The following is a 12224-nucleotide window of genomic DNA, read 5'->3' on the forward strand; positions in this document are numbered from 1 at the left end:
ATTAGTTAGTTACCCAATTGTAGCTAATTACAAAATTCAATTACTAGATCTAAACATCTATCCATTTCTTAAGAAAATATGAACATTTTTAAATAGCCTAAGTGTCCAAATAACATTCACACAAGATTTCACAATATAACATGATTTTTAAATCTCATTGTCATGAATTTATAAGACAAATGGAAGGAATTTAGTGTTTAATTCCTGTAAATTAATGGCCATTTAAATCATCTTGCGAGTGGGATTTTGTGGAACGCGATTGATTGGAACGTTGCAGTGAATTTAAACCCCATATCGGCAAGAAAAATACTGCCGGTTCGTATGGGGCCCAAATCACCATTTCGTAACGTAAAATGTGGATGAAGGTCATCTTAAGAAGCGCATTTATATGTAAAATAAACGGCTTTCTGTTTGCTGTCCCGTACCTGAAATCCGTCCCCGTTGTCGGCGTTCACGGCATTAGAAGCGGCTTTTTAGTTTACTCCGGCGCTGAAATGATCCAACGATTTAAAAAAAAATTCACAGAACGGCAGTCGGAACAAATCTTCAGTGTTAACTATCTCCCTGAGAAAATATAATCCAGGACAGGTGGTAGAAAACCGCATTTTTACTCCCCCCCCCCTCTCAAAGGTGCCAAAGTCGCGCGCACAGCCAGTGACAGAACTGCAGCGCCGCTGAAGGTAAGTTTTGTAACATACCTACATATAAAAAGCAACAGACTTTTGTATATTCATCTCTAAATCCGATTTCATGACTTCATTTATGTTTTTCTTAATGTCAACATCAATCTGAATTGGACTATATAGAATATCACACTGTCATTTTAAGTTAAGATGATCTCCAGTATAATAATTACAGAAATATTAATTTATGCATTATTTGAAAACAGCAGTAAATTGCAGGGTTTCTTCTACATTTGACAGATTTGGGTGCTCAAAAGTGTGTTAAAAAAGTTATAAATGATGACTACTTTAATTATTTCTAACTTTAGATGGAAAATTTACTAGTAATAACTTTGGATTGAATTGCACTGGTAAATATTTTATAAACCCTTAAAAGATTTGAGGTTTCTCCTCAAATCTACTCACATGAACCTAGAAATGAATGTTAACTGTTTGAAAATAATTGCTCATCGTGCATGAACAGGCAGCATGCATATTAGTTTCAACAGAAAAATGCATTGATTTCTATTTTCTCTTTTTGTGTGCAGTTCAGCTAATCATAGTCAAATGATGGCCTTATTACAGCAGCTCCTGTACAGCGAGTCTCTCTCATTATCATGGAGAGATATAATAGTTCCTGTGGTCCGGCAGGTTGTTCAGACTGTGCATCCAGATGTCAAGGATAATGACGATGACATGGATATCCGTCAATTTGTTCATATCAAAAAGGTATCAGTTGCTATTCCTGAGTGATAACTACATGCTTTTGCAACAATATGAAAAATTATGTAAAATTTAGCTTCACATGAAGATTGTCTATTTGCGTGAATCTCATATAGTTCGGGTTTAGATTCTGTCATGCATTTGCCTTTTAAAACAGACATTTAATTTCAGAATTAATTTACAAATTAGAATACATTTTCCAGCCAAAAATGAATTTGCTTGCTAAACATATGATATTTTCAAAAAATATTTATTTTTCTTTCTTTTGAGATACCTGGTGGAAAGAAATTTGATTCTGCAGTTGTAAATGGATTTGTTTGCACCAAAAACATAGCCCACAAGAAGGTGAGAAGAAATTGTCCATTGCTATTTTTTTCTGCATTTTGTAAGAGGGCAGTTATTGACAATCAATTTTGTATGCCTTTAATGTTGGGGCTGGTAATATTGTTTTAGTATAACTATGGTTCTGAAATTTTCACAGATGAACGCCTACATAAAAAATCCAAAGATTCTGCTATTGAAATGTTCAATTGAATATCTCTATCGAGAGGAAACAAAGTTTACATGCATAGATCCCATTGTTCTACAGGTTTGTGTTTAAATATTGCTCACTACTATGCTTCTACATTTCTAAATTCTGGTGTGCAACTGGATATGTTATAAAAATAATATTGCATCCAGCTAATCGTTAATATATTGTCATTTTGGTTTTAAATGCTACCACTTTTTTTTTTTTGTAACTTATAAATACATCAGAGTAACAGTAATATTTGTGTGATAATTAGGAAAGAGAATTTCTGAAGAATTACGTACAGCGAATAGTGGATGTTCGACCAAATCTGGTTCTTGTGGAAAAGACAGTTTCTCGTATTGCTCAAGATATGCTTCTGGAGAATGGCATCACCTTAGTTATTAATGTAAAGCCTGTAAGTACCCCAACATATTGCACGCACCATACTCTCCAAAGTATTCAAAATTCAGATTTCTTACCACCTATCGTTACATTATACGCACAAGTGTGTAGAAAGGAACTGCAGATGCTGGTTTAAACCGAAGATAGACACAAAAACTGCAGTAACTCAATGGGTCAGACAGCGTCTCTGGAGAGAAGGAATAGGTGCGAAGGAATCAGTCTGAAGAAAGGTCTCAACCCGAAGCGTCACCTATTCCTTTTCTCCAGAGATGCTGTCTGACTTGCTGAGTTACTCCAGCTTTTTGTGTTTACAGGTACAAACAGAAGTGTATTAAAGACAAACTAGATTTGTATGAGAAACGAATGGATGTGTAAATGTTTTGTAGAGTCATGGAGTCAGCTACTCAATTTCCCATTGGTAGATTTTATCTGATGCCTTTTCATAACATACTTTTTCAGAAGCATTTCAATAAACCTGATGAGCAGATTATCTATTACTATCTTTCCTATTGGTACTATTTCAAAGTTTGCTGAGAAAAATATTTTACTGAATAGTGATTACCTGGATTAAATCTGGGTAATTTTCAACTGCCAGCCTCAGTGCAGTGAGTAATTACTCAGTGGGTGAGAAAGTAAATACAATTCATAACTCATCTACTGCATGAGGAAAGATTGAAAAGACTAGGCTTGTATGCATTGAAGTCTAGAAGGATGAGGGGGGTTCTTATAGAAACATATAAAATTATAAAAGGACTAGACAAGCTAGATGCAGGAAAAATGTTCCCAATGTTGGGCGAGTTCAGAACCAAGGGCCACAGTCTTAGAATAAAAGGGAAGCCATTTAAGACTGAGGTGAGAAACTTTTTCACCCAGAGAGTTGTGAATTTGTGGAATTCCCTGCCACAGAGGGCAGTGTAGGCCAAGTCACTGGATGGATTTAAGAGAGAGTTAGATAGGGCTCTAGGGGCTAGTGGAATCAAGGGATATGGGGAGAAGGCAGGCACGGGTTATTGATTGGGGACAATCAGCCATGATCACAATGAATGGCGGAGCTGGCTCGAAGGGCTGAATGTTCTCCTCCTGCACCTATTTTTTATGTTTCTATGATTTACTGTGTGCAACAATTCTCGTTGAAAGTTTGTGCAGAGTTGTTTCATTAGTTAGGTTTTTATACAGTTTAGGTATGTTCTGTGCAAAAAGCTGTTAATTGAAGTGAAGGCAGGTTAAGATTTATTGATTGATCTCTGCAAGAATCTGTGATAAAAACATCCCTTTTTTTATGTGCATAGATTGTGCTTGACCGAGTGAGCCGTGTTACCCAAGGTGACTTAGTTATGTCAATGGACCAGCTTCTAACAAAGCCTCGTCTCGGTACATGCCATAAGTTTTTTCTTCAGCCATTCCAGCTCTCTAACGGTAAGCAAATTTTCCATTACGACGTTATCTGTCCATTTCTGAAGGTAGGCTTGTGCATGTGATTAATGGAGGAACGGCCTCCATTTATGAGATAGATGGTTGACCTTTGGGGTCTGGCTGTTAGGAAATTCTTTTTTGACAGTTCTCACACATACACATACATACAGGTAGTTGTTGTATAACATGTGTCTCCTTAATGTGAGTTGGATATAACTCGATTGTGCGTGCCGAAGTGGTTGTTACACAAATTCGATCGGGAGCTAGAAAATCTCTTGATGGTTACTTTGGAAATTGAAAAGTAGGGAAAAAGCTGTCTTTTTGGGGTGGAGCGGAGTCAAGGGAAAATAAACTATGTCCATGTAACCTCCCTACAGTAATCAGGCACCATTGTCTCTTAAGAACATAGAATGTCAGTTGCACTTCAGTGGCCATTGAAATTGACAGGCAGTCATTTCTATTGACACTTGTGCAATAATAACTCTATTCATAAGTTCATATGTTTTAGGAGCAGAATAAGGCTATTGATCCCATCAAGTCTACTCCGCCATTCAATCATGGCTGGTCTATCTTTCCCTCTCAACCCCATTCTCCAGCCTTCACCCCATAACCCCTGACACATGTACTAATCAAAAATCTGTCAATCTCTGCCTTACAAATATTTATTGACGGCCTCCACAGCCTTCTGTAGCAATGAATTCCACAGATTCACCACCCTCTGACTAAAGACATTCCTTCCCATCTTTCTAAAGATACGACCTTGTATTCTGAGGCTATGGCCTCTGGTCCTAGATTCTCCCACTAGTGGATACATCCTCGCCATATTCGCTCTATCCAGGCTTTTCACGATTAAACAATGTAAATACAAGCTTTAGCTTTTTTTAGCTTGCAGTAACAAAATTAAACTTACAGCTATGAAAAAGATCTTTATTTTTGAATACTCTGCAGTGGGAACAAACTTTGTTATTGAGAGTTAAACTCTCTAGCTCAATCCCCATTGACACAATTGTTTTTATAACACTGTTTTATATGATGCAAGACTATTGTATAGAACTACCTGTTCCAAAACTTTTTACAGATTGGCATATCTCAGTGCCACTTCTGGTTTAATATATTCCATTAACGTTGTGAGGAAAACTTGTATTTCTTGTATTTCTTGTATTTCTAAGGTCACCTTTTGTATATAAATGACAGCAATGTTTTACTTAGTCATAGAGTGATGCAGAGTGGAAACAGACCCTTCGGCCCAACTTGCCCACACCAACAAACATGTCTGAGCTACACTAGTCCCACCTGCCTGCGCTTGGTCCCTATCCCTATCCCTCCAAACCTGTCCTATCCACGTACCTATCTAACTGTTTCTTAAATGTTGGGATAGTCCCTGCCTCAACTACTTCCTCTGGCAGCTTGTTCCATACACCCACCAACCTTTGTGAAAAAGTTACGCCTCAGATTCCTGTTAAATCTTTTCCCCTTCACCTTAAACCTATGTCCTCTGGTCCTTGATTAACCATGGTTAACCCCTCTCTCTCTGCCCCCCCCCCCTCTCTCTCTGCCCCCCCCCCCTCTCTCTCTGCCCCCCCCCCTCTCTCTCTGCCCCCCCCTGCCTCTCTCTCTACCCCCCTGCCTCTCTCTCTGCCCCCCCCTCTCTCTCTGCCCCCCCCCTCTCTCTCTACCCCCCTGCCTCTCTCTGCCCCCCCCTCTCTCTCTGCCCCCCCCTGCCTCTCTCTCTGCCCCCTCTCTCTCTACCCCCCCTGCCTCTCTCTCTACCCCCCTGCCTCTCTCTCTGCCCCCCCTGCCTCTCTCTCTACCCCCCCTCTCTCTCTGCCCCCCCTGCCTCTCTCTCTGCCCCCTCTCTCTCTACCCCCCTGCCTCCCTCTCTGCCCCCCCTGCCTCTCTCTCTGCCCCCTCTCTCTCTACCCCCCTGCCTCTCTCTCTGCCCCCCTGCCTCTCTCTCTGCCCCCCCCTCTCTCTCTGCCCCCCCTGCCTCTCTCTGCCCCCTCTCTCTCTGCCCCCCTGCCTCTCTCTCTGCCCCCCTGCCTCTCTCTCTACCCCCCTGCCTCTCTCTCTGCCCCCCTGCCTCTCTCTCTGCCCCCCTGCCTCTCTCTCTGCCCCCTCTCACTCTCTTCCCCCCCTGCCTCTCTCTCTCTGCCCCCCTCTCTCTCTGCCCCCCCCTGCCTCGCTCTCTGTCCCCCTCTCTCTCTGCCCCCCTCTCTCTCTGCCCCGTCTCTCTCTGCACCTCTCTCTCTCTCTCTCTCTCTCTGCCACACTCTCTCTCTGCCCCCCCTGCTCTCTCTCTCTCTGCCCCCCCTCTCTCTCTCTTCCCCCCCCTGCCTCTCTCTCTGCACCCCTCTCTCTCTGCCCCCTCTCTCTCTGCCCCCTCTCTCTCTGCCCCCCCCTCTCTCTCTGCCCCCCTCTCTCTCTCTGACCCCCCTCTCTCCCTCTGCCCCCCTCTCTCTCTGCCCCCTCTCTCTCTGCCCCCTCTCTCTCTGCCCCCCTCTCTCTCTTCCCCCCTCTCTCTCTCCCCTCTCTCCCTCTCTCTCGCCCCCCTCTCTCTCTGGCCCCCTCTCTCTCTGCCCCCCCCTCTCTCCTCTCTCTCTGCCCCCCCTGCCTCTCTCTCTGCCCCCCCTTCTCTCTCTCTCCCCCCCTGCCTCTCTCTCTCTCTGCTCTCTCTCTGCCCCCCCCTCTCTCTCTCCCCCCCCTCCCTCTCTCTCTCCCCCCCCCCTCTCTCTCTCCCCTCTCTCTCTCTCCCCTCTCTCTCTATCTTCCCTCTTCTCTCTCCCCCCTCTCTCTATGCCCTCTCTCTCTCTCTCCCCCCTCTCTCTCTCTCTCGTCTCTCTCTCTCTCCACCTCTCTCTCTCTCTGCCCCCCCTCTCTCTCTCTCTCTCTCGCCGCGCCCTCTCTCTCTCTCTGCCCCTCCCTCTTCTCTCCCTCGGGCCCCCCTCTCTCTCGCTTCTCCCCCCTCTGCTCTCTCCTCCCTCTCTCTCTCTCCCCCTCCTCTCTCTTCCCCCCTCTCTCTCTCTCTCCTGCCGCCCCGTCTCTCCTCCCTCTCCTCCTCTCCTCTCTCTGCCCCCCTCCTCTCCCTCGCCCCCCCTCTCTCTGCCCCCCCTCTCTTCTGTGCCCCCCCCCCCTCTCTCTCTGCCGCCCCCCCTCTCTCACTGCCGCACCCCCTCTCCCTGCCCCCCCTCTCTGCCCCCCTCCCTCGGGTATTGCGTTCGGAAATCAGCCCTCCCCTGTGACGCCGAGCCCCCAACCACACCCTCCACCCCTCAATCTCTACCCCCCCCCCCCCCCCCCCCCCCCCTCTAGCCGGGGTTATGCATGAGTGGATAGGGTGGGGGATGGGGTAAAAGGAGCAAATGAATAATATTTATATAATATCAAGGTTAGCGTGTGCGTGTGTGTGTCGCCGAAGATCCCCCCCCCCCCCCCACAATCTTTTGGGATTGTCCTTAATGCTACCCGCCAGAGCTATCTGCTGGCCCCTTTTTGCCCTTCTGATATCCTTTTTCAATTTACTCCTTAGTTCCCAAAATTCCTCCAGGGATGCACTTGATCCAAGCTGCCTATACGTGTCCCATGCATTCTTTTTGTTTTTGACCAACGCCTCAATTTCCCTCGTTAGCCAAGCCTCCTTGCGTTTGCCTGCTTTGCCCTTCACTCTAACGAGTTTGTACGTATCCTAAGCTTTTGTCAGCACACTTTTAAAAACATCCCACTTGGCTGATGTTCCTTTCCCCCTCAAATAACCTGCTCCAGTCAACTTGAGCGAGACCTTCTCTTATACCCTCAAGTTGGCCTTATCCCGGTTGAGCATTTTAACGTGGACCCTTTCTGTCCCTATCCATAACTATCTTAAACCTAATTGAACAGTGGTCACTGGTCCCAAAAGGCTCCTCCACACACACTTCATTAACTTGCCCATCCCAATTTCCCAATACTAGATCCAGTGTTACCCTCTCACGTGTGGGGGCCTCCACATACTGCTTGAGAAAACTCTCCTGAACACTTTTGAGGAATTGAACCCCATCTGAACCCTTCACACTATGATTTTCCCAGTCTATATTGGGAAAGTTAAAATCCCCAACTACAACAACCTGATTTGACCTGCAGTTGTCTGCAATCTCCTGGCATATTTGTTCTTCTAATTCCTGTTGACTATTCGGGGGTCTGTAGTACACCCCCAACAAGGTGATCGTCCCTTTCTTGTTCCTCAGCTCCACGCATATAGCCTCACTAGACGAACCGTCACCTCTGACCACTGCCGTGACATCCTCCTTAACCAACAATGCAAATCCCCCCCCCCCCTCTTTTTCCCTCACCCCTGTCACTCCTGAAGCTCCTGTACACCAGAACATTGAGCTGCCAGTCCTGCCCCTCCCTTAACCAGGTTTCAGTCATGGCGACAACGTTCCAGTCGCTCGTACCTATCCATGCCCTAAGCTCATCTGCCTTACCCGTCAGGCCCCTTGCATTAAAATACGTGCAGTTTAAACCAACCCTCCTTCCTTGCTCTCTGCCTTTCACCTGCCTATTCTGTCCACTAACCTTTCCTTCACCATTCTCCATACCAACTTCTAACCTCTCACCTGCCTCTGTTCTGTATGAGATCCCACCCCCACTTGTTATAACTGCTTATAATTAATAAATACTAGTTGCAAACCAACTTTTTTATAATCTTAGAGCAATTGTAGTCCAAGTCAAGCTGGGACCTGTAAATTTAGGAATTTATAGAATATGATACTGCAGCAGCATTTGCACTAAATACATATTAATTACACCTTACGTAGCCAGATGACCATTCACTTTGCTATAGGAGGCTCGATTGATCTGAATATAATGACAAACATAAAGTGCTTATTAGCGCAGTATGTACATGGTTGACATTGTTGTATGTAAACGCGCCGCACGCAAGGCTCGAGCCACTACAACTTCTACTGCAGCACCCACCCAATGTGTCCCATATGCCGGCGAGCCTTCCAGGCCCGGATCGGTCTCACCAGTCACCTCCGGACACACAAACAAAAACCCTGAAGTCATGGTCTTCTCCGACTACGAAGAACGAACAACAACCACATGTAACACCATGGATTTGTTTTGGAAATGTAATGATTTTATCTACATTTTCCTTACACAGGTCACGCAAAAACGCTTATGTTTTTTGAAGGATGTGCCCAACATTTGGGATGTACTGTGAAACTAAGGGGTGCATCAGAATATGAGCTAGCAAGGGTGAAAGAAATTCTAATTTTCATGGTCTGCGTAGCTTACCATTCTCAACTTGAACTTTCATTCCTAATGGACGAATTTGCAATGCCTCCAAGTTTATCTAAAAGTGGATCAATTAATTCCATAATTGATGGCGAGACTACGGGTAATGATGGACAAGACTTATTCAATGATGAAAAGATTGGCTATCTTTCCAAAGACACTGATGCTGCAATCGAAGGCATTTCCTTGGTATCTGAATTTACTCAAGCTCCTAGTTTTGAGTGTTCAACAGAAAATGCGTTTTGTGAGGAAGATAAACTGATGAGAAAAAGTGTTTCTCAGGACAGTGTTTTTGCAAAGCCAGATTGTTCTACGCCTGATAGCGCACCTCCAGAGTTAGATGTCCCTTTTTTTGACATCCATTCATCACGAATAAACTCACTGTCAGCTGAAAATAAAGAAGACCAAACTCCTCCAGACAATTATTGTGCATTTTTAAACGAACAATCAAAATCACTAAATGACTCTGCGGGGCGTGATCTGTCAGCGGTGAATGAGCCTAAACTTTTCCGTGATCCCCTTCAGGATGATACAGATCTGTTCATCACTGAACACGTGACTTCCTCTGAAGACAGACTGAAGTCCTATTCTATTGCTTTCAAGCAAGAATTGAAAGATGTTATCCTTTGCATATCTCCTTTTATTACATTCAGAGAACCTTTCCTATTGACTGAGAAAGGCATGAAATGCCCAACAAGAGACTACTTTCCAGAGCAAATCTATTGGTCCCCTCTCTTGCACAAAGAAGTTAAGGAGATAGAATGCAGACGAAAGAAGCAACTTCTTAAGGATGTAACAAATCTGCAGGGACTAAATGGAAATGTCCAGGCAAAATCTACGCAAATTCTTCCATCACATGATCTGCTGAGTACCAGAATAACCCATTCCTTGGGAAGTAACCAAAGTTTGTCGAAGCTGTTAGCTGATTACAGAGCTCGAGGTGGTAGGATAAAGAATGAAGAAATAGATCCTTTTACACAGAATAAAGAGGACAGCAATAAAACAACCATGAAAGATGGGGATGAGGAAATCCAGCGAGCACAGACCCAGAATGAGTTGATGTGGGCAACAAAGGTAAGAATGTCAATTTCCTTTTAGCTTTAAACTGGAGGTTTTAATTTCCCATTGTCACATCATCTCCTAATTTTGAAGAATGCCAATCCAGGTAATTAAACATTGAGCTAATAATCGTTTATGGATTCACCACACTTATGGGCTAATCATTAACATGTTGTTAATCTGAAAATCAAGCTTGTTTTATTGTCATATGTACTGAAACCGAACAATGAAATTCTTTCTTGCAGCAGCAGCAAAACGGGTTTGTCAGATGAAAGTAGTTATGGTTGTTTTTGACACATAAACTTAAATTTGTACTGTAACAGATGGCAAAACTGTGTAGTTGGTGATATTTATTTTGCAACTTGGTATTCTGAGAAGCAAGATTAATATTGTTTTGGGAAGTCTTCACATATCAGGTCTTTTTTAAAAGGGCTTTCTACAGCATTTTAAAGCATTTCTCATTGTGCATAAGTATAATTGGGAAAATGTTTTGAGTTTAAATGAGAAATGAAGCATTTTTGAAAAAATGATTAGAATACATTCGAAGATGCTAAGTGCTGTAGTAACGCAGCAGGCCAGGCTGCATACCTGGAGAACATGGATAGATGATGTTTCTGGTCGAGACCCCTCTTCAGACTGATTGAGAATGGAATGAATCCTGGAAGAAAGGAGGGATAGGACAAAACGTGCCAGGTACTAGGTGAACACAGGCGAGGTGGGGGGGGGGGGGGGCTTGAAATGGGTGCGAGCCCTGGTGGGGCAAGGGGGAGAGGTGGAAGAAAGTGAGTGTGGGGGAGAAAGGAATGGAGGAGGAAAGGGGTTGTTAGAGGTTACTTAAAATTAGAGTATTCACTGATCTTACTGCTGAGTTGTTAGCTTCTCGGGTGGAATATGAGGTGATGTTCCTCCAGTTTGCATGTGGACTCACTCTGGCAATAGAGGTGGCGGCGGACAGAAAGGTCAGTCTCGGAATGGGAAAAGGAGTTAAAATGGGTAGCAACAGGGAGATTCGGTGGGCCTTGGCACACTGATTGGAAGTTTAGCTTTAGTTTAGTTTTCGAGTTTACAGCGAGGAAACAGACCCTTCGGTCCACCGGGTCCGTGCTGACCAGCGATCCCCGCACACTAACACTATCCTACACACACTAGGGACAATTTACAATTTTACCAAGCAAATTAACCTACAAACCTGTATGCCTATGGAGCATGGGAGGAAACTAGAGCTCCCGGGGAAAACCTACACATGTCACGGGAGAATGTACAGGCAAGCACCCATAGTCAGGATTGAATCCGTGTCTCGGGCGCTGTAAGGCAGCAACACTATCGCGGTGCTACCATGCTGCCCGTTCAGCAAGTGTTCAGCGAAAAGATTGTCGCGTGTACGCCTGGTCTCGGTGCACAGGAGAACACATCTGGAACATCGGATGCAGTAGATGAGGGTAGAGGAGGTGCATGGGAACTCTGTCTCACCTGGAAAGGCTGCTGGGGTCCATGGATGGAGGTGAGGGAGGAAGTATGGTACAGTTGTTACATCTGCTGCCATTGCACAGAAAAGTTAGATTAGTTCGGAATACAATAAAATTCATTCTTCACACGCAGCTCACAGAGAAAAATGTATGCATAAAGTAATGATAAATATAACAAGTGAAAAACAGTAGAATGGTGCATGATTGTTATGATAAATCAGAGTACAAAAATTGAATAATCGAATGAGATTGAGTTAAGAGTAAAGGGCCTGTCCCACCAGCATGCGATTGTATGTGTCTAGAGTGACCAAAATGGAAGCGGAGTTCGCGCTAAGTTCGCGGTAAGTAGGCACAAAGTTTGCGCGTGACGTAATTTACGTCATACTCACCAATCAGCTGGGCAGGAGGCGGGCCGACTGAATTTGGACGTCGCATGGCGTCGGGCGGTGACATCGCGCAACGCCACGCGTACGACGTCAAGACGCTGCGTACGCCCTCAATGCTCCTGTGGGCCGACAGGCTGTTGGCTCGCAGAATATTCGAACAGTGCAGGATTTTCGGAGCCCCGCGCGATGTCGGGACCAGCCCCGCACAACTCCGTACGCCTCCGTGCTTGGAAGTGGGACCGGCCCCGTGCGGCCGTACGCCTCAAGCGACCACGTTTGGTCGCGCCAGACACATGCAATCGCATGCTGGTGGGGCAGGGCCTTAAGAGTA

General features: G+C 45.0%; 1 protein-coding gene across 4 annotated transcripts in view; it reads left to right on the forward strand.

Moving 5' to 3' along the window:
* pikfyve (phosphoinositide kinase, FYVE-type zinc finger containing) overlaps window positions 1-12224 on the forward strand; it is a 121154-nt gene that overhangs the window by 70735 nt on the left and 38195 nt on the right. For all 4 annotated transcript variants that reach the window (XM_033023594.1, XM_033023596.1, XM_033023597.1 and 1 more), the window contains 6 exons: window positions 1211-1391; window positions 1656-1730; window positions 1867-1974; window positions 2171-2311; window positions 3588-3714; window positions 8849-10056. In XM_033023594.1, coding sequence (XP_032879485.1) covers window positions 1211-1391; window positions 1656-1730; window positions 1867-1974; window positions 2171-2311; window positions 3588-3714; window positions 8849-10056 — 1840 coding nt within the window. The remainder of the gene's footprint in view (window positions 1-1210; window positions 1392-1655; window positions 1731-1866; window positions 1975-2170; window positions 2312-3587; window positions 3715-8848; window positions 10057-12224) is intronic.

Source organism: Amblyraja radiata, chromosome 7, assembly GCF_010909765.2.
Source record: "Amblyraja radiata isolate CabotCenter1 chromosome 7, sAmbRad1.1.pri, whole genome shotgun sequence".
In the NCBI taxonomy this organism is placed as follows: Eukaryota; Metazoa; Chordata; class Chondrichthyes; order Rajiformes; family Rajidae; genus Amblyraja; species Amblyraja radiata.